The sequence below is a fragment of the Melopsittacus undulatus genome, chromosome 2 (genome assembly GCF_012275295.1).
Source record: "Melopsittacus undulatus isolate bMelUnd1 chromosome 2, bMelUnd1.mat.Z, whole genome shotgun sequence".
NCBI classification, from domain to species: Eukaryota; Metazoa; Chordata; class Aves; order Psittaciformes; family Psittaculidae; genus Melopsittacus; species Melopsittacus undulatus.
The window spans coordinates 13,442,169-13,464,963 of NC_047528.1; the positions used below are offsets into that span (position 1 = coordinate 13,442,169).

A 22,795-nucleotide genomic window follows, 5' to 3' on the forward strand; every position below is an offset into this window, starting at 1 on the left:
GACAGTACTTTTCCAGCTGAAAACTGTCTGTCTCTGCTGAAACTACCCAACACAGTAACAAAGGACCTTTTGCTCTCCCAAGGCTGCTGTTTCCTCCGTCTCAGCAACACTGTAGGGTAATGAACTCAGGATCTAGCTGCTGCTCCCTGAGCCAGCTGCACTCACAGGCACTTCAAATTTCTGAGCCAAGAATGTTTCTATTTGGATGTAAACATTTTTTTCCTCCAAAAAAGGACTTGAGTGACCTTTTGGATTATCATAATTAGTAACACTGACCTTCAGCTAACAGGCCCAAATGGTTGCATTAGAGGTAGAGATGGCTTCCATTGCATGAACAGATTATCTGCTACCTGGGATGGCTGGTACTTGCTGGTACTGAGATAGATAGATTTTAAGTCAGGGCAGGCATGAGTTGATGCTAAAAAAAAAACCCCAAACAACCAACAACAATGAAACAAACAAAAAACAACAAGCAAAACCCAACCAACAAAACAAACAAAAAAGCTCATCTTTTTGTATACACTGTATTTCTTCAGAATATTTTGAGAAAGGACTTGCAGTTGTACTGAAAATTCTGCCTTTCAGTACTTACAGGAGTAAATAAATGAAAAGTAATCTAATGTGCACTAACTGAAAGAAAAGCACACATTACATAGTGCATATTAGTGCACATACTTAGACTTTACGTTACATTTGTAATATTTTCATGAGAGTGTATTTGAAGGAAAAACATAGTGACAAGAGGAAGAAGGATTATGAGCCTTTGCTAAGAGGTCAAGCTAGTATTTTCTGGCTAGCTGCCACAAACTGAATATTAACCTCTCATTTAATTTCTGAGGTAGCTGGCCTTTTAAATAAAATGCTTCAGCACAGCAATGATCCAGTTCCTAGGTAAGGTGTAATGCAGTCACACATGATTCGCAAACCACTTGTATATTTCAGGACCTGGTAGTAGTCTTAGTAGTAAACCTCCAGTGTTATCCTCAGGAAATCAGTGTCACATCTGATTCTCTTTCAGTTGGAGTATTGACATACAAGATCCAACAAGAACGTGAATAGCAACAGCTAGTTTAACTAAAGCAAATTAAACACTTTAGGAAGGATGTAAAATTTGCAGAAGAATGATGAGGAATAAATGAGGGAAATAAGATGTAGAGAAATAGTCTTACTATGACAGTAGGAAGAAACCTGGTTTTTAGAAAGCGAACTCCTTCAGAAGAACCAGGAACATGGAGCTCTGAGTTTACACAGTTCAGTGCAACTGAATAGCAGCCTTTTAAATTCCTTGATATATAGGTGGTCCTCTTCTCATATAAATGTGGCTTATTTTAGTCCAATCCTCTTTGTTTTGGCATTTCTCACATTCCTTTCTCTTGCTGAATGTAATGCTTATTATACCATCAAGAACAAAACTGTCTTCCTGGTAGCAGAGAAAAGTCAGTAGATTCTCAAATCTAAAAAAGGGGGATTGAACTCAGCATTTACCAAGATCTTCCAGCAACTCATTCCAACCCTTTTTATCATCCAAGTAAGTAACAATGAAAGAGAGTTTCTGACTGACCTAAAAGCCTCAACTTACTCAGTGTGACTTTGATACATTCTTGAGACTCTTTATGGCTTATGAGAGAATTTAACTAAGCACTAACTTGAGAAAACCCACAACTGATTCAGGTAAACTTTAACCTTTGTACTCATAATCCTTTGTGTAGGAGGATGCAAAAAACAAAACTGCCTGAGTGCAAAGGGAATGGAAACTTTCCAGATTGCAAATATACTGACCTTCAGTAAGGGAGCAGCGAGATGTACGCTCTGGGTTTTGCTTCTTTAATCCTTTGAACATTTGAGGCTATTGCAATGAGTCACAGGTGCCCTTCATGTCTAGATATGATATTTGAGTCTTATGAACTTTTTACACTTTTTTTTTTTGCTATATGCCCAAATGCAAGTAAAAAAGTATATTTTTTTTAAATAATAGTTACTGCTAGTCTAGAATCAGGTGCCCTGTTGCTGTGTTTAGCCAAAACAAAGTGGGCAGTTTGCATCCACCTAATTTATCAAAACACAGTTTGATCTCATATTTACAGCATGTCAGAACTACTCTGCTCTTGGACTTTGATTAATTTGTAAATTAAATAGGTAGTGCAACTTTACCTGCAGTTAGTATTTTCTGCATCAAGTTAGGTTTTCCTAAGTTTTCCTTAATATCTATTTTTTCCTATTTCTCTCATCAGTATCCTCCTCTTAAGACCTGAAGGAGTTGATGAATCACATCTTCCAAAGAAAATTTGTTCAGTAGTTTTTCGTGGAGTGCAAATTGCCATCTTAGATCAGCTTAACAATCGAAAACCACGACTCTACTGCTGGAAAGGGGCTTGATGCTCAAGATGAAGCTAATGCTCCAATGTTCAAGATAAGCAGATCATGTTCCACGGAGTCATTTGATACCTTTGGTAAGCTGAAAATTGTGGGTACTAGCCAGCAATAACTGTTTCTATTTTTTAATACAGGTTTTATAGGTGCGTTTAGATTAGTGGGAGAGTGGGTATAGAAGTCTCCTTCCATCTCTCAGTTCACTAGCTGAGTTGTGTGGCTTCCTGATGATGCCTTGTGAGGCCTTGGAGAAATGCCTTCTTTCTCACTCATAAAAGCAGTTGGGAATTAAGATTGTTTCCGTAATTTCTATATATAAACAGCGAGGTAGGCTTCAGATACACTTGAACTAATACATTAAATATTTTAGGGAGTTTGTTTTCCTGCCTACCTGAACAGTTGTCCATAAAATGAAAAAGCAACGATGGGATATGCTCTTGGCCAAGATTAAAGACCAGAGCAGTATCATTGAAACTGCAGATTATGCTGTTATCTTATCCTTGGTAGCACTGACATGATGAATTAGCTATTCTGAGCTGGTTGTATCTCCAGAAAATACAAGATAAAACCCATGGTTAATATTTGTGTATGTCAGGTTGTTAAAGTTGTCCTTAAGTTGTGTAACTGGTGAGGTTGAAGTCCTAGTGAGATATTCCAACAGTCACGGTGGCGAGAAAGTAGGTAACAGTTTGGGTTTTTTTTTTCCCATAATTTATGGGAGATGAGCATTAGCAGTGGAAAGGCAAGTAACAGTGCCTTTTCTTCCTCTCTTCCCCATCATAGATGTTTAGGGGTGTGTTACAGAGGCACATTAAAGCCAGGCTTTTTAATGCTGTGGAAGACAGAACACTGAAAAAGGTGTCAGAGGATGACAGCATGGGGAGAAGACTGGCATTCATCAGGCCCCTCGGAGAAGAGAGGGAACATGGTTACATCAGGTACTTCAAGGGCTGTCTGTGCTATTTCATGCTGGCATTGATAATGCAGTCATGTTGTAGGGTTACTGTGCTTCGCCTCCAGAAATTTGCTGCATCACCTTTGTTGTTTCAGTCAACACTGCCACTAGGTCTATTTACATAAGCTGTGGTAATGTGGCAGCCAAACTTTGATTAGCACTTCCACCTCTGTGATTAGATGGACCTCTGTAAGAAAGCAGTTTCCTTTGGTTGAGGACAACTTTATCTGAATGCATGACTTTATGAGTCTGCAAAGTGTCTTGCTTCACTTTACTAATCCTACTGGTTTTTAAGTCAAAACTGTGATCTTGAACGCTTGTTGCATCAGGTCAAAGTGCTGAAATAATAAGGTTCAGTCCCACTGTGATGTGCCACAGCCTTCAAACCTGAAGCCTGTATTTAGCTTGGCTAGGACCTCAGCACTACTGCTGTCCTCTTTCTCTACCTCTGGAGAGTGACCTTGGTCCCAGGTTGAAGCCAGACTCAGGATGCTGATGATAATGCACAGTTCCTTGGGAATTTCAATCCTAAGCAGAAACTTATAGTCATGTTCTTACTTCATGTCCTTTGGGAAATGAGTATCCATAATTGCAGGTAAGTTGGTGGGTAACATTCTCTCTTACCTCTTTCTCTGGAAAGTTAAGGAATTGCTGGGAATGGAGAACTGGGGGGCTGCTACTATACTAGAAGAGACAAAGCAAGGAGAAAGAGTCCATCAGGTCAGGCAGCTACACCTCTTTTTCTGCTATTACAAGCACTTGAACTTGCTATTTTGTTCCTCCCCTTCGACTCCCTCCTCAGTGTGACAGGAGGCCTGCCAAGCAGAATGGAAAGGCCTGAAACTGCTAACCTGGATGCCTGGGAGTGGAGGAAAAGCACGATTTTTACTGCCAAGTTGGAAGGAGGCAAAGGGTACAGAGGGGGAATGGGCAGATATGTAGCTACATGTGGAGTTACACACACACACACATACATCTACAGAGCTTGGCTTCCTAACAGCTCCACACAGCCAATAAAACTCTAAATCCCATACCCCATCACCCTCAGCTGTCTTAGTTTTCAAATCTTGTCTTCTCCATGCCAGCAGCTTCCTTAAAATGGCCTATCAGTGATCTGATAACCATTTTAAACTTTTAAAAGGAGTTTTCAATCAGAGGTATTTTTGTGCAACTGCTGAAACAGCAAATGTTTCTATGTCATTACATGGAGTTAAATGGTGTCACAGTAGAAGCTATGCTATACTGGCTGCCACTGCAGCTGGCTGTTTGAAATTTGACAGACAGTACTGTTACACATGATAAATGTCATCACATTACAGGAAATTTGAAACAGTTTTAGGAAATATATGACTGAGTCTCTTGCAAATTCATCTTACTGGAACTCTGTTACAGAAAATTACCTGCTAGTGTCATAATGCTCTGTTCAGTTATACTTCCTTTATTTTTACTCTTCAGTTCTCAGTTATGTAAACTCCCTTCAACCATTCTGACATTACTAAATGGGGCTTCTTAAAATGTATCTGCTGTTTCTTGATAAGAAGTGACAAGACCATGACTGTGCTGGGAGATTCTGAGCTTCGGGCAGTGATCTGGTACCTGCTGTGGAAGTTCTTCAGATTTCTATACGCACAGACAGTGTCTTACCCTCCGGTGGAAAGTCAGACTGTGTTTCACCTTCCTTCTGGTCTTCCCCTGTGACCCGATGACTTAAGTCTTTCACCCCCCTTACATCCTGCAGAGCTGCCTGTATTAGTAAAAACGGCCAGTTTCACGCTGCTGTCGAGAACGTAAACCTGCGGCGTTTGCAGCAAGTCCCCTCCTCGCCACTCCTTTGAGGTCAGCAAAGCTGTAGGAGCTGGCTCCGGTGGCCGTGGGGAGAGCAGTGCAGGTGGGAACCCAGCTGCAACCCGAGGGCCTCCCCTACAACAAGCCCCTCTTGCTTCCGTCAGTGCAGCCCCATGTCCCCACAGGCAGGGCAGTGGGCCAGGGCCGCTCCCCTTCCCGGCCACACGGGCCGCCCGCCAGCCCCACGCAGCTGGAAATCCCCACCCCGGGGAACCACGCTCCTCCGCCGGGTTTCCCCGGCCGGGAGGAAAGTACCTAACGTCCCGCTGACACCGCGGCCTGGCCTCGGCCTGCCCGCACCCTGCCCCCTCAAACCAGTATGGGCGGGGCTGAGGGTCAGGGCTGAAGGGGCAAGGGCAGGGCTGAAAGGGCAGGGCTGAAAGAACAGGGGCAGGGATAGGGGTATGATGAAGGGGTAGGGCTGAAGGAGTAGGGCTGAAAGAACAGGGGTAGGGCTGAAAGGGCAGGGCTGAAGGAACAGGGGCAGGGGTAAGAGGTACGGGCGGCCCCGGGGAACGCTCCTCCCGCCGGGGGCCGCCACACGGAGGCGCTCGCTGGGGTACGGGGTGGGGGGGGCAGAGAAGTGACAGTTCCGGGGGCCGGCGGGAGCTGCCGAGCCCGGAGGGGACGCCCCTTCCGGTCGCGCATGCGCCCGGCCCTTGCCGGGGCTTTCCCGGTGCGGCATTTCCCGGTCTGGGAGGTGCCGGCGGGGGCCCGTGTTTCCCTCCCCGCGCCCCTTGCTCAGCGCTCTATATAGGCTGGGGAGCGCAGCAGGGCCGCCTGCTGTGGGAGGCTCGGCTGCAGACCGTGAGTGTGGGGGAAGGGGACGGGCGGGGCGGGCTGCGGCCCTGCCACGGCTGCGTTGCTGTTGCTGTGTGGGCCGTGACGGGAGCTGCGCCCGCTGACGGGGTGACGGGCAGGGAGATGAGCGTCAGCGGCGCCGCTGGGCTCGGCCGCGGCTAGGGGGAACAAGGGTGGGCTGAGGGCCTGTCCTGCCCCAGGCAGGGGTGTCCGGTGGAAGACGGGGACGTTGCAGGATGGCCGCTCAGGAGCGGGGCTTGGTCCCTGCGAGAGGCCGGGGGCGGCAGCGTGAGGGTGGGGGAACAGCGGGTGAGGCCCGGCCGTGCAGGTCGGGACCGCGGAGGAGCACGGGGCAGCTGCTGTACCCCGCTGGGGACGTGAGCTGAATTTAGCGGAAAGTGCTCAGAAGGTGAACGTGTTCTACCTGGGTTACAGCGCAAGAGCAGAAGAATGTTGAGCTTTGGGGGTGCTGCACTTTAAATTTCACTTCTCTGGACTTCACTAACTTCTTGGTGATACTGCAGGATAGGAGAAGAAAAAATGCTCCTGAGATTCAGAGCAGTTGGGTAGCTGTGGAAATCACTGCTACTCAGGGCTATAGTGGAGGATAATATTGGAAGTGTTTGACAGAAAATGACCTGAGGATCTCAGCTTTAAGTGACCCTCAGTGCTTTAAGATTAGTAAGGTCTCAGTTTGTTCTGATATTTCCAGCGTTTGCTCTGACATATGTGACTTTCTCCAGTACAGAAGCTGTATTAATTTCTTGGATTAGCAGAATTCATCTATGCTGATATGTTTAGACATACTATTGGTGTTAAGGGAGTGGATTGGTGTAAAACATTTGTAACTAATGTGCTCGGTGATTAAGAAACTAGTAGTAGTAATAGTGTGACCATCTTAAGAACAAATCTGCTGAGAGCTATTGAGATGATAGGAAATGTTTTGCTGTTTTTCTTAGGGCTACTTCTGATCATGACAAGTATATCTGTTTTGAGGGTTTCCTGGAGTAACTTTTTAGGAATTGGTACTCTAAAACAGGCTGCTCTATATGAATAAATGTGAAATTATGTATTTAAAAAGTTTGAATTTCATCTTTGCTTTTACCTGATTTTTTTACGAAGTTCAGTTTTGCTGATGTCCTGTGCTTTAGGTATCTTTGAACTTGCCTAAATGAGAAATTTCATCACTCTTAATTTAACTTGGTGTAATAAAACTCGATCTTCACTGTCTGAGAATCTGCAAACCCATTTAAATGGATGTATCTTCTTTCCTACAAGATACTATGTTCAGTTATACAGCTTGTGATCAAGCAGCCCAATTCATCCACTTGCCAGGAAAGTTCAGCAAGTGTGTAGGAGATGAATGTGGATTTAATATTAAATCGTGGATTAAATAGATTTGCATATGTCAGGAACCGGGAAATTGTGTAAAATCCACTCCCTGTCACAGTATGTAAAGTTGGATCCCTGCAACTTTCCAGCAAACATTATGAAAAAAACTTAAGATGTTAATATTTCAATTTGTGTAGTCTCTATTTGCATAGACATTACACTATCCTGATTTTGTGTATTTTGAAACGCTCCTCTCTCTTCTTTGCAGGTTTTGTTCTGCCCGAAAATTCAATGATTGAAACTATAGATACTTATAGTTTCTTCTTGTGAACACTCAGCATAAACATGGAGGCGTAGGCACCTTAAAGGGACATCAGTCTGAACTCTGGGAGGTAGTTCTGTGCACTAATAAAGAAACTAAGGCTTCAAATTTTATTTCTTTTTTGATCTGAGGATTCTGTTTGCTTCTGTATGCCATAAGCATGGCATACAGAAACAACTTAATTCAGTGGCATAAAGCATTAGAATGTCCTCACACAAAGCAATTAATTTATCTTAAATTTGATAACTCTATACTTGTAGCTAAGGCACCGGGTTAAAACTGAAATGCTTTGCTTTCTGTGCTGACAGTGTTATAAACAGAAAAGCCTGGGGTTATTCCAGGCTTGTTAATGGAGAGCTCATGCATCAGAGGCAGTGTAGAAGGTGTATCTCACAGCTGAGTAGTCAAGATATGTGAAGCTGAGTATAAACTAACTTCTTTAGTCTCAGCAACTATTACAACAGTACATGGAAGTTGAGGGTTGGGTTCTTTTTTGGTGGTTTGTTTTTTGTTGTTTTTTTTTCCTTTGAAGTCTAGTAGTAGCAAATACTCCAGATCAGTTCAGGGGCTCTTTTTTATCTGCCATTAGAGCTTGGTAAACCATTATTTTCAGCCTCCTAATGAGGTATGCAAACTAAAATCTTTACATGTCTAAGCTGTCTACGGTGAAACAGTTCTTAAATCACTTAACACATGTTTTAGTTAAAAATGGTATAGTTTTAGTTGCCCCCCATTTTAGTTTCTTTATTGACAAGGATTTTGGTAAACCCATTTGAGGTTTTCCCTGTCTGGATCCCACCTCCACTAGCCTGACAAATTGATACTGCTTTCCCAGATATACAGTACAAGGAAAGCATGTTATGACTAGAAGTTACAAGGGAGAGTCCTTTTTGACATGCTTTCTTCAATTCCTAAAATGGGATAGGGCAGCTTTTGCACAGGTAGCAGTTGTATAAACTAAAATACAAAAACTTCCCAGATGTTTAAAGGCTGTTAATCATGGGACTTACTCTGTTCACATATGCATTCAATGTTGCACATTATTTAATTTTCAAGCATTCTTTTGTACAGACAGGAGTTATTCCAAATTGCCTTTAGTGCACATAACTACCTCCCAGAGGAAGACTTGTCCTATTCTTCCAAATATAATCCATTATGAATATAGTGGAGAACAGCCCTTTCTTGGCTAGCATCATGAAGCAGAATGCCCTGCGTGGTGAACTAAAGTATGACTTAACTTGTGAACTCTACAGAATGTCAACATTTTCTACTTTCCCCATTAACGTGCCGGTGTCAGAACGGAGTCTTGCCCGGGCTGGGTTTTATTACACTGGTGTGCAAGATAAAGTTAAGTGCTTCAGTTGTGGCTTAACATTGGACAACTGGCAACCAGGAGATAATGCTATGGAAAGACACAAAAAGCTGTATCCTACCTGCAGTTTTATACAAAGCATGCTTTCAGTTAACAACCTTGGAGTGCCCTCTCATTCTACCGTTTCGTCTCCGGTTGTAAACAGTCTCTTGCCATCTCTACATTCCATGACACTTTCTCAACATTCAGAACAAGTTGGATATTTCAGTGGCTCTTTTCTCAGTTTTCCTCAAGATCCAGTAACTGCTAGGGCAGTTGAAGACCTTTCATTCTTGAGACCCAAGTTTCACAATCCTCACATGAGTACAGAAGATGCTAGGCTACGTACTTTTCACTCATGGCCACTGACATTTATCTCACCCGTTGATCTGGCAAGGGCTGGACTTTACTACCTGGGTACAGCGGACAAAGTTGCTTGTTTCAGCTGTGGTGGTCAGCTGAGTAACTGGGAACCGAAAGATAATGCTGTGTCAGAACATCGGAGACATTTTCCTAACTGCCATTTTTTGGAGAGCCTCACCCGAGACCAGCAAAGTTTCAATGTTTCAAATGTGAGCATGCAAACCCATGAAGCACGTGTTAAAACATTCATAAATTGGCCAACGAGAATTCTAGTTCAGCCTGAACAGCTTGCAGATGCTGGTTTCTATTATGTAGGTAAGAAACTAAAGTCTCTGGGTTTATTCATATTGCTGTGTCATCATTTACATAAATGGTGTGAGTGTTTGCTAGATATTTTGCCTTGTTTCTTTTAAAGGCCACAACGATGATGTCAGGTGTTTTTGCTGTGATGGTGGTTTAAGGTGCTGGGAATCTGGAGATGATCCGTGGATTGAGCATGCAAAGTGGTTTCCAAGGTAACTTGCAAAATCTTTAGGATAATTTGTTCACATCCTTAATACTTCTGATTTTGACAGATATGTACTGTGCTTCGTAGTTCTGTTTAACTTCACTATGTGATGTAAAAATTTACTTCTTTATTAGGATGTATTTCATGTACCTCTGTTTAGAAGCTCTGAAGTGCTAAGATGACCTTAAAACATTTCTTCATTAAGCATGATATTTAATGCTTTCCACTTCATAATTAAAAGCTGTGAGTTTGCATTTTTAATGAGCATACTTTATCTAAGAGAAGCAGTCAGCAGGTAGACTGGGGAGAGCAAAAACTGCTGAGAAATGAAGTAGAAGGAACATCTTACCTCTTTGGTCTAGTTCTGTGCCTATGCTGAAAGCTATTGAACCAGTCTTTCGGCTCATGCAGTTTAGTTTCATAGGTGTGGTAAAGCTTGTGAAGATTTCAGCAGCTGTTAATACGTTTGTTGGAAAAATGATGTAACTTTTTAACATCCCCCATAATTAAATGGCAGTTGCGTACTTAATTGTTCTCTGTGCCTGTGGAAATCTCTGCCTACATGACGGATAGCTGCACTTAATTTCAGGAAAGCTTGTAATTTACATCATAGATCAACTAGTCTTTCATGGGCAATTTACCAGCTACTATTGGACTACATGATATACATAGAGTTAAATGACACCTTTATTACCTTCTGTGTTATGCCTGTCAGTAGATGAGCTAAAGAGATCCATCCATTTTGTGTTAGTGAAATAGGTCTGGCATTGATAGTGGTTTTAAATGTTGCAAACTTATTTTGAATTACTTAAGTGGGAGATAAGAATGCCAAGATGTGAAATAGAAACAGTTTATCAGTGTACTGTGTAGTTATGCTGACACTGTGTCATTTCTCATGACATGCCATTTTGATTAGAAGTGGTAGCAGAATGTAAAGCGTACTGATGGCTGAATGTCATGGAAAGCCTTATCAAAGTGTCACTAGGCTACATCAAGCTTCCAGTTAAGAGAACTTTTTCCCTTATGAAGGAAGAGAAACATATAATTAAGTTATGCTGTGTTACTGTGAAGTGTTTCAATCTTATGTATCTTTTTTTCCTTTGGCAATAGAAAGTATAATTCAGTGTATTTTAAATCTTTCAGATGTGAGTATCTGCTTCGTGTAAAAGGAGGAGAGTTTGTAAGAGAAATTCAGGCCAGATTCCCCCATCTTCTTGAACAGGTAAACTTTACTGTTCTGTAACTTTTTTCTCTTTAAAAAGACTGCTACATTCTTCTGGGGAGTTGAGTCCGTCCTGCCTCGTTTCTGCGTACCTTTCAACTAGGTTTCTGATGTGATAAATGCTCTTCATGAGCACAGAAATTAAGCCAGTGTTGAACCATGGCTAGTGGACTGGGACTAGTAGAGGTATGTATGGAAAGTGTCATGAGTCAGTGAGCTCCTTCGTGTCAGGAGAAGGAAATTCTGATTATATAAACTTCAGTGAGTAATGCCAGTCAGTAATTGTTCTTTCAGAAATCTGTTGCAGACAGCCTGAATTATTCCTATCCATAACTCTTATGGCAAGAGTAAGCCAACTTCTTCATGGAAGAACTCTCCATGAGGTTCTCTTTCATGAAAGCGATCAGCGCTAACTTTATATTGATTATACAGTTGTACAGATATGTTTTCAAATAAAAATTTTAGCATGGCTGATGAAGGAAGAATGTGTTAGAAAGGTATGTAGTGGGAAAAGCAATACTTTGATACTAATGTGATTCTGTTGTTTTCCACAGCTCTTGTTAACCTCTGTAGATGAAAACGCCCATCCCCCAAGTATGTATATTAAAGTGTGTTTTTAAAATTCCTCAGCATTTTGGTTGGAACTTAGATGGTCTTTAAGGTCCCTTCCACCCCAAGCTGTTCTGTGATGCTGTTATTTTGCAAACTTAATGATATGCTATCCAGAGATGATTTCCCTAACAATTCTTACATTTTCTTGGAGAGAACACTATTGGAAGGATTTTCTATCTAATGTTACATGAACAAACTTCAAGGAAGCACCTTTAAGAGATCTCTTTCATTTTCCTTATTTTCATACTAAGAGATCACACTGAGATTTGGCATCTGCTGTATCAGCGTGAACTACTTTCATGGTTGCATTAAAAAAATCAATTTGGCATTTGTTAAATTGAGCTATGGTGTAGAACTTGGTGGAATGGTTGCTAGAGGGTATCATGACTATGTAGTTATGCAACACCATTTTTAGCAGTGTAGCTAGGTAAATGCTCAGAGGTGAGAAGTAGTGGTCAAGGAGAGGGTAGGACAAGCTGATAAAGTGAAGTCTTTCTGAGTTGGACTGTAGGTATGGTGGAAATAAACTCCTCCCAGAGAGAGGTTATTGGAGTTCCTGCTGATTGAGGACAGTGAGTTGGAATCCCGTGTGTCTGGTGCTTAGTATATTGAATGGAAAATGCTGATAAAGAGCTGTAATAGAACAATTGTGTTATTGTAAACTTTGAATTTTGATACACCCCCAACTTTTTTCAAGGCTGAAACAGGAAATTACCAAGTATAAAAATGCTGCTAAGAAACAATGGAATTATCTGTGGCTTCTCTGGCTTATTCTAGATTTTAGTTAAGGCCTCACATGGACTGATGTTTAGTATGGGTTTAGTCCAATTGTACTTAAGAAACTGGCTTCCATTTTTTTTAAACTAACTACTTAAAACCAGCTATTTAACCACCAAAGCTTTTTAATGCTAGGTATTCGTGTATATATGCGTATGTGTAGATAATGTTGCTGTATCTGACTTCTGGCTTGTATAGGTATTTTACTGATGGTAATTTTCCTCTGATTAGTTTTCCATTTTGAACCTGGAGAGAGTCATTCAGAAGATGTAATCATGATGAACACACCTGTGGTTAAAACTGCATTGGAGATGGGATTCAGTAGAAGGCTAATAAAGCAGACAGTGCAAAGTAAAATCTTGGCCACTGGGGAAAACTACAAGGATATTCATGATCTTGTGTCTGATCTGCTCACTGCTGAACATGAAGAGAGGGAAGAAGAGAAAGAGAAACAATTTGAAGAAGTGGCATCAGGTATGCATGAGGCATGAAAAAAAGAGAAAGCAGAAGTGGCTTGTGTGACATAGAGCTTTTATAATTGTTTTTATTCAGTGATTTACTTAATTGCTGTTAGGATTGTCTTCTGTAAAAGCATTGTCAGGGTATCTGTATGGAGCTAGCAGTCTGGGAATTGTTTTGTTTCCCTTCAGGAGGATGGTTCATACAGGTGCCGAGGGTTCAGAATCACCTGACCCTCTTCACTTGCTGATAAGCTGCTATACCCAGCTCATAGAACAGGCCAGAAATTTTTACAAATTTAGATTCTGTAAGACTGCTAAAATTCGGCTTTTTCTGTGTCTGACTCAACCATTTAGGTCAGCTGTTTAACTGTTTGAGTGTCTTTAATGTTTCCTACTGCTTTAATAACATACAAGTTTTGAAGCCTAAAAAAACCCTCCTATTTTTGAGTCTCTGAAGCAGTCTTGAAACTTCACAATTATAAACTGAATTAAGACTGCTGCCTTCCTACTTGCATTCTCTATTACAAAAGCACAGATGAATTAAGCCATTAAATCTTCATGAAAATTATTTTTTTTGTTTTTGTGATAGCCTGTATATAAGAAAAGGCAATCTCACAAGTCTGGTTGTGCTGTATTTGGTTTTCTTCCACATAATTCTGTTGGACACCTCTTAGAAAAGTTTGATTTATATCTGCATCTTTGACATGATTTTGGCTGTCACTGACTAAACCTGTTGGTTGTTAGTGAGTAAGCATTGGCGTTATGCAGAAGCATTGTTCCTGAAATTCTGTGGAGAGCTTAAGTTTAAAGGGTGGCTACAAAGAACATGAAGACTCCCTTTTTACAAGGAGTCATGTGGAAAAAATGAGGGGTGATTGGCACAAGTTATTTCCAGGGAGATTCCTGTTGGACACAAGAGGAAAATTTTTCATGTGGGGACAATCAGCCATTGGAATAATCCCCCCAGCAAAGTGGTGGATTCCCCAACATTGGACACTTAGGATCTGGCTATACAGGGTGCTGGGACATCTAGTTTAGGTCATGCTTTGCCAAGAAAGACTGGACCAGATGATGCTTAAGGTCTCTTGTAACCTGGTATTCTGTAATTCTAAGTGAGCCTTGCTAGTGTGAAGTTAGACAAAATCCCCTCAGATAATTTAAGTTAGATGTGGGAGCAGGAGGCTTCATTGGTGAAAAGGCTTCAGCTCAGAAGCTGCTTGTATGTGGTTTTCATAAGTCTGTTGTTTGTGTGAATGCCACTAAAACTTACTCAGTTCTTAATCAACAATGCGTAGTAAGTGAACATTTCAAACAAGCTATGTGTCAGTTATTGTTAAGCAGATATGCAACTTGGAGTAGTGTATTCTTAACAAACATCTAATTCTCTGCATTCCAGATGATTTGTCCTTAATCCGGAAGAACCGAATGGCTTTATTCCAACGTTTAACATGTGTACTTCCAATCCTTGAGAGTTTGCTGTCAGCCAAAGTGATCACGGAACTTACGCATGATGTTATTAAGCAAAAGACTCAGACGGCACTGCAAGCAAGGGAACTGATAGATACAGTTTTAGTGAAAGGAAATGAAGCAGCCAGCATATTCAGAAACTGTCTACGAGATTGTGACCCTGTACTGTACAAAGATTTATTTGGTATGTCTCTTTTTTTAAAGATATAACTTTGTAGACATGCATTATCGGTGCTGTCATAGCAACCTAAAGATTAAAAAAAAGATGATGTTTGAATGGAGATTAGCCAAATGACTAAGGATTTTTTTTCTTTTATTTTAGTGGAGAAGGACTTGAAGTATATTCCCACAGAAGATGTTTCAGGTACCTCAAACTCTGCTTTCTTACTTTAAAGGGTATTGTGAGACAAACAGCTAACATCTTAAAATGACTTTGTTAAAGAAATAGGTTTTGTGCTTTACGCTGTCCCTAATTCTGCTTTGGTAAGGTGGACATACCTAGAGAAATTAAGTGCCTGTGCAAAGTTGAAAGCAAGTGTGTGTGCTGCAAGCTATGTTCTTACATATGGTTTCGTGTCATAGGTAGAGCTTTCTGGAACTTGACAGTTTAAGCACATACTGGACTTGATCCTGTTACAGTATTTTCAGGCATTTGGTAGAGACTAGACAGTGAATAGTAGGTTAGCATTTCACTGCAGGTATCACATCTCTGTTTTTCCAGAGTAGGTTATAGGTGTCCTAAAATGTAGCTTGATCAACAGTGGGGTGGCTAAAAACTTAGCAGTTGTGGGACTGAGTTTGCTCTGGTTCTTAGTCCTGTAGTTGAAGTTAATAGACTGCAGAAAAGTATACAAGCCTGAATATAGCTCACTTCCACCAGTCAGCCTGTGTTCTGGGCTTCAAATACCCAAGGAAGAAAAGTACAGCATTTGCTAAAATGCAAACATGGGGTTGGCCTCAATAACTATAGCTGGCCTCCCACCCTTGAGCTGTTTTTGTCTCACAGAAGTGGAATGTACAGGCTAGTTCCTTGCATGCCACTTTCTAAACTCTGAAAAATGTACTTACTGTCTTACTGCTGTCTGTATCTAGTGAATATAGAGAGGGAAAGAAAGGGTAACATGGATGTATTCTAACAAGAATGCACATATGTTCAGGCTTGTTAAAAAGTTAAATATTTTCTTTCAGGTTTACCTATGGAAGAACAATTAAGAAGACTACAAGAGGAAAGAACATGTAAAGTTTGCATGGACAGAGAAGTTTCCATTGTTTTTATTCCATGTGGTCACTTAGTGGTTTGCAAACATTGTGCACCATCCCTTAGAAAGTGCCCTATCTGCAGGGGGACAATAAAGGGCACAGTTCGTACGTTCCTTTCATAAAGAGGGAAACTTCCAAAATGTCTTTGGTAGTGTTATCCTCCAGCTGCTGAAGCTTAAGGCAGCAGTGTCCTAAGAATGGAAAATTGTGATACAGAATATGATTAATCAACTACCTAACACTGTTGTGTAATAGTAAACTGTATCAGCATTATGGGGATACCAGGCCTTTCTTGCCAAAGACTCTTTCTGTTCATAAACCTAGCTCAGTACTCAGGTGAGGTTTGTGTAACTTTCCTGTGTCTAAGGAAAGCAGTTTTACTCATGTGCCCTTGTGTGACTTTGAATAAAAAAAAATTCTGGATCCTAAAATTGAGCCTGGTTTCCTCCATGTGGATATGAGGAAATCCATTAAGATTGCTGTAGAATAATAATATTGATTAACTTCAGTTACTGCTTTGGTTTCTGTTTTGGCTTTCTTGTGGACTTGAGGAGAAAAGAGGGTATCTGTTGCAGGGATAGCAGGAGTTATTAAAGTTTTGTGTAGATACTTGTGTAATGTGTATTTAAGAATAGTTTATATGAAGACTGAATTAAAATATTTCTGCTTCTCAAACAAGCCCTTCTTTTCTCTGTTTCCATTGTTGGCTTTTATCTGTAGACTGCTTTTCCTGGCAGAAGTTTGGGGTTGGCTATTTACTTGCAAAAGTACAATAAAATTTAATTGTGTGTCTTTTATTGGTTTTTGAGCAGAGAGTGAGAGTCTGCTGCTTGGTGATTCCCACTGGTAAAGTAAGAGGTTCTGATTTTTATCCTTATTAAAAAAACAAACCAAACAAACCCCACAAAAATACCCCACCCTAATGGCATCTGGGCCTTCCTTCTCCTTGGTTTTTCAAAGGATAGAAATTCTGGCCCCCATGACCTTAGAGATGAGGCAGAGGGTAGCTATTCAGCAATATAGACTATATGCTAGGGCTTAAAATGTAAAAGCTACTTTTCTGTGTTTGGAACTTAATTATGATTGTGCAATTATATAGGATCTTCTGGCTCCATCTGAGGCCTTGGGGTCCTACTTTGTAAGCTGGTAGTCTAAGGACTTCTATTTCTTTACTCTTTGACTCTTACTTTACCCTTTTAAGCTTTGTATCTGTAGACTTGCATAGTAGATAACCACAGAGGGAAGGGGTTCATAGGTATTTTACAAGGATTCAATGTCAAATGGTGGAATGCAGGATGGAATCGGATCCTGCAGTGGTTTCAGTTTGTCTGGCTCTTATGTCAGTTGTCTTTAGTCATATCTTCATGCTCAGGTGTGAACCTCTCAAGCTCCATCCCTGCCAGAAATGTTTGAAACTGTACTTTGGTGTCTTTACGTTCTGTAGAGTGAGGTGAAAATACCTTTTCTTGCCAACATTGGCATACTCAAACCTCAAGTTGTGTGCATGTAACTGGCTTTCATTACTTCATACGTGGCTTTAGATAAACATATGTAATCTCTAAAAGGAGAGCCCCCCATGTGTGTGTGAAAAAGTGTATACATTGAAAAGAGTTTGTGTGGGCTGTGCAGCTTGTGACTTGTGATTCACCCTCTGTAATGGTTGCCTAGTGCTTAGAGCAAGGCTTGTGTTTAGTGGGGGGAAATGTTTGTCACTAGCAAATGAATTCCCACTAATACTTGGAGGTGCTGTTATCTTTGGTGCTTGTAGACATCTTTCCTATTTCCTATTGTACATCTGAGTTAAAAGGCCCCCTCTAAGTCGGTGAAGGGAAACTCTGGGTCTCCTGCTATAATCACCTACCATCTAGGGCAAGTTGTCCATTGCGTTTGGGGTTTAGGCTGTATGCAAAGTTAACAGTAAGTTTTATTTTTAGCATAATTGCAGCCTGCATGTTATATCAAAGTTTTGGCTACCTAAAAAGGGCTCTAAAGCATGTACTCGTATTTGTTAATGATATGATTGAGGCTGATTTGTCAACAGATTCAGGTTGTTTCAGTGAAACTGATCACTTTAAATTTGGTGAGGACAGTTGAGCACACAAAGACACAAATACATTCTAGCTGCCATCTGTTTGTCCTGTATCTCCAAGCAGCACATCATGGGCTGGAGTCCCTTTCAAAATACTACTGAAGATGCTCATTTTGAGGAGTCTTGCTTTGCTGTTTGGGGGGGAGGGGAGAGGTGTAAGAATATGGACTGGTTTGTCTTTTTAAACATTTTTAGCATGAACTCAGCAACACTGATGTTTGGTTTCACCCATGTTTTCGTGATTTCTGCAACACCAATCAATGCTGCGTGTTAGCTGGCAGTGTAATTGCTTTGATGCTTTGGTATACGTTCCTTGCAGTACATAGGATTCTTTAACTGCCAGCTGGGTTACTGTAATTCTTCTAAATGCATATCTTTTGTCCAGCTTCATTACATTTACATATCTTCCTTTTAATTTTGGTGTTAAACATGTAAATATTTCAAATGTAGCATGTAGTTTTAAACAGTTTTGATTAACGTTTGTTTGCTTGTCTGGTTTTGAAATGTTTCTAAAGGCTCTTTTGTGTAGCAGCTACAAAAGTTGTCAAAGGTTATGAAAGCTTGTTAAGGAATAAAGCAAATTACTTGAAATTTGATGTTCAGACCTAGGAACTGGTAATGGAACCCTAAGTATGCTTGTTACAAATTAAGGTGAGTCTGCAGGGGGAGCTGGAGAGATCAGGTTCACCTGGTGAGTGTAGAGTTGTCAGTATGTGTTTCTGAACAGGGAAGAAGATAGGGGAAAACAGTAGTAGGCAGATTTCTTAAGCAATTTTTATGCGTTTTTCATGCATTTTGTGGTGCCTGAGGGTATCCTTGGGCCTGCAACATACCTGTCAGCCAAGCTTCAGTCAGCACTGGCTGCCTGCATCTGGGCACCTGAACTGGCTTCTGAGAAGCAGATGATACAGAAACTGCTAGGTAAAGTTCTTTGACCTTGTTTTGGCAGGAAGGCCTGTCTAGCTTATAGCTTTCAACTACTCCACACTGATGTTTGTGGTTGCCTTGATCTCTAGTGCTGCATGAGCAGTTAAGCTCTACTTGGTACTTTTCCAAGACAGCTGTAATGAAACTGATTCTGTAGCAGATTGCAAACAGCACCTTAGCAAAATGTTCAACCACAGAGAAGACTGCCTGCATAGTGTCACGTTTGGAGAGGATCAAGTGACTTCTGTTCCTTGTGAACAAGCTGACCACGCTTACATTTTGTTCTATGTCCACTTCCTCCTTTAAAAGCATTTTCCAGAACTTTGGGTTAAACAGCAGCAAACAGCCCCCCTGCCCCCAGCTTCCTGTGCAGCTCTGCTGACCCAGCAGATTAGGTTTTTCAGTTGTCAGCATTCTAGGTCCAGAGCTTGTCATGAGCTGGCAGAGCATGTTTGCACAGCTTAGGGGGTTTAGAGGGTGGGAAGCAAGGTATCATTGGTCAGACTTGCTGTAAATGAAGGCTAGAAGATTATATTCCCAGCCTCTATAAATGAGCAGTTTCTTTATCTGAATGAAGCTTAGCCTGTCTGCAAAGGATCTAGCTTGGAGCACTTGCAGTTTCTGATACTGGTTTGGGATACTGCAAGGTACAGTGGCTTCCCAGGTCACAACTCTATTTTTTGTTAAGCAAAGTGCCATGAAGCTTTATTGTACTTTTTTAGTAGTTTCCTGCATGTGTGGTGGTGTTTGTTTGGGTTTTTTTTTTTTTGGAGGGATTTGTTTTTGTCTTTTAAGGGTTTTTTTGTTTGGTGTTTTTGTGGGTTTTTTGGTTGGTTTGGGTTTTTTTGGGGGGGTGGGAGGGTTTGGTTTTTTGGGGGGTTTTTTTGTAAGTGTGTATGTGTGTGGTGTGTTCTTTTTTTATAAACTGAATGCAGATCTTTGTTCTGTTTGTCCAGTGAGCCCAGAGCTCTTCAGATTGAAGCCAGCATGCAGGCCTAGGGTCCACAAGTGATCAGACTGCCACCCTCATTGTAACAGAGCACTGCCTTTATATGTCAAAACAAATGGCCATATATGAAATACCTGGAAACAGCATTAGCGTGATACTGTTAAAGAAAAATTGTTATACTGCTGCTTTTTGTAGCTGAGAGTCTGTGGTTGTTCAGTAACTCTGTAGTACCATGCTCTCAGAACTTGGTTCTTTGCTGTATTCCTCATGAGACAGAAGGAAAGCACATGAAATTGCAAAATGTATTCACCTGCCTTTAATTCAGTGTTGTGGCGGTTGCAGTGTAGTGAGGCTGGGTGTGCAAGTATTGTGTTTAATGCTGCAGATGGACTGAACTTGTCAATTCTGCATTCTTGCTGTGAGTGACCCACCTCGGGTATGTGAATTTAGGCAGGAGATGTTTTCTGGATGTTGAAGGTACTCTCTGTCCTGTTGAACTACATAAAACACACAGTTGTTGTTGCTCTTGTTCCGGAGGTTACTGGTGCAGGGAGTTAACTTCCTGAGACAGCATTAAATCACCAGTCCTTTCAGTTTTTAACTGAGCATGTGCACATAGGCTACCTCACTTGTGGCTGCTGGCATGGAACGCTTCAAGCCCAAGAATCTGGGGTACTGCATGCATCCTGTGTGAGGAAGAGCAGAAATCCAGACAGATCTTGATGTGCTATTTTCAAAAAAACAGGTGAGGTATTTCCCCCTCCCCTCCCCCCCAAATAAATCCAAATGTGCTGGAACAGAGCAGGACACTGCACAGTAACTGATGTCCTGGCAGTAGCCTTCCCATTTAATTGTGGCCTGGGGAAACTTTTAGGCAAAAAAAAAAAAAAATGGGGAATTTCCCAAAGGTTTCTATGCTCACATGTTGGAGGTGCAGGCTTGGTCAGAACAAAGATCTTTTGGATGCTCTCTTCATTTGTCAGGTAGTGAAATGAAATACTGGGTACTTATGCTGTATAGGGTGTATTAGTTAAGGTTGTGATCTCCCAATGGAATATAGCTTCAATTCTAAGGGAAGAATAAAGTCTTTACAATGGGTTGTCATATATGCAACAATCAAAAGCAAAACGCACCTCCCTTGTACAGACACTTGTGGCTTTTCTTTATGAACACTGTCAAGGAAAGACTTACATAGTAGTTTCTTTGAGCACTTTAGAAGCACCCATCATCTCAGTGCTGGCCAGGTCCAGCACCTTGGTTTCTAAACTGCTTTCATCTTGATGTGGAGGTGACAACAAACAATAAACAGAAGATTGAGTACTGGGGGGCAAGAATGTATTTTCTTTTGGCATTCTTAAAAGAACACTGAAGAGCCTCCAGAACTTGGAGTCCCTTGTATACTTTCAATTTTTGGAGCTCCTCAGTTTGATGTTTTGAAGCGTAGGGGTGACCTGACACTGAAGGATAAAATTAATCATTGATCCAGTCTTCAAAGTAGTGTCTCAATAGCTAAGCAAACACAAAATTCTAATGCAGGCTGAAGCTTAGATGCAGGATCAACATCAGGAACCGGCAGTCCCTGTGGCTGTGCTGTTTGTGAGAACTGTCAAATGCAGATTCCTAAAGTCGTTTAACTTTCCTGGGTTTCAAGACTATCTTGGTCATACACCAGCTGGGACTCCTTCAGTGGTGCCCAGAGAATGTGTTTACATCCTGCACAGATCCATTCTCATTGTCTGTTTCCATATCCCATCTAAATTCTTAACCTCCTGAGTTATGCAGGCAATTTTCTGTTGTTCTTCCACTTTGCTTTTGGCAATATTGTAATTTGTTGCTTATATCTTTTTCAGTGAAGCATGTCAAGAATGCTGTGTATGTCTTCAGGGCAAAAACAGAGTGGTGTGGGTATGTAAGTGTTAACAGTCTCTGAATAAAAAAAGAAAGGTATGAAAGTAGATTTACAAAGATTTAATGTTTAAGTTACTGAATATTAACACAGTAACATGCTTTAATATCTCTCTATATATTTTTTAAATTAAGCCCCCAAATCTACCACTGCAGTATTTCTGGACTGCTTTGAAGCCTTTAAATGCAGGGCCCCATCAAAGCAATTATAATGGAAGGACTATGGTTTGGTAGTGGAACACAGGCTAAAGGAGAGCTGCAGAAAAAGGAAAGCACTGTGGGAGGAAGGCAGGATGCTGCAGTCCTGAGATGTGGTCATATGGTTGATTTTGAGGTGTCTGAAGAGCAAAAGCAATGTTCATGATACCTGACCTAAGGCAGCTATGTTCTGTAGCCACCGGATGACTTCCCAAGCCTGTAGTATTAACTGAGGTAAACTTTTATATGAAGCACAAACCCATGAATGTTAGGATTAAGAATGGGTATAGGGATTGTGTGACTGAGATGTAGTGTGATCAACTACATCTGGTGATGGGCTTAAAACATGATACTGTAAATGTAATTCTGTATTATGTCACCAGAGGGGCTCCTAATCAAGACAGAACTATGAACTGCAGTGCTCAGCCATCAGTACTGGTAACAGATACACAGTCCTGCCGAGAGAATAAACTAGGAACTGTTGAATCAACTTTACAATATTACTAAACTCAGCTAAAGAACAGCTGAAAAGACTGACTATAGAGGAAGTATACCTATAAGTAGCTACTTACGTGAAAAAATTGTGGCATAAAAAGAATATAAATAAATAATAAACTTGTGGTTGAATTTATCACCAGAGAAGTGAAGATATTTCTGTGAGGAAGGACTGTACTTAGAAAACATTTCTTTACTAAGAGGATACTTAAAAACTGGAACAGATAAATGCCCCAAGCCTGTCAGTGTTTAAGAGGCATTTGGACAATGCCTTTATGTGCTTTAACTTGGCCAGCCCTGAAGTGACCAGGCAGCTGGACTAGACAATCACTGTAGATCCCTTCCAACTATATTTTCTATTCCCCATTTATTTGGCCTACTGCTGGACTTAAGTCTGAGCCAAAAGACCTCTTTTCTGTCTTTTGTTCTTTAGCTTTATACTTCATATTGGTCTACAATTTGGTAGACTCCTGTGGCAAACCCTTTCAGGTATGTTTTCTTTACAGAAACTAAGTACCAGTCTTCAGTTAACATAATCAAGATTTTTGTATTATGAGGCTAAATTAGTTAAATTACTGATACAGTC

General features: G+C 41.1%; 1 protein-coding gene across 1 annotated transcript; it reads left to right on the plus strand.

Annotated features, from left to right (window-relative positions):
- Positions 1 to 5,812: 5,812 nt before the first annotated feature.
- LOC101880150 (inhibitor of apoptosis protein-like) lies at positions 5,813 to 16,454 on the plus strand. The gene is made up of 9 exons (XM_005149717.4): positions 5,813 to 5,977; positions 7,572 to 9,654; positions 9,755 to 9,854; positions 10,991 to 11,069; positions 11,624 to 11,663; positions 12,690 to 12,932; positions 14,316 to 14,570; positions 14,709 to 14,750; positions 15,575 to 16,454. The coding sequence occupies exons 2-9, from the start codon at positions 8,781 to 8,783 to the stop codon at positions 15,766 to 15,768; spliced, it is 1,827 nt and encodes a 608-aa protein (XP_005149774.1). The 5' UTR covers positions 5,813 to 5,977; positions 7,572 to 8,780; the 3' UTR covers positions 15,769 to 16,454.
- The last annotated feature ends 6,341 nt before the right edge of the window (positions 16,455 to 22,795 follow it).

Excerpts from the sequence above, each read along its gene's own strand:
- LOC101880150 (XM_005149717.4), top strand. The coding sequence starts at position 8,781 with ATGAATATAGTGGAGAACAGCCCTTTCTTGGCTAGCATCATGAAGCAG. Across the intron at positions 9,655-9,754 it reads TGCTGGTTTCTATTATGTAG|GCCACAACGATGATGTCAGG; the intron begins GTAAGAAACTAA and ends TTTCTTTTAAAG. Across the intron at positions 11,664-12,689 it reads TGAAAACGCCCATCCCCCAA|TTTTCCATTTTGAACCTGGA; the intron begins GTATGTATATTA and ends TCCTCTGATTAG.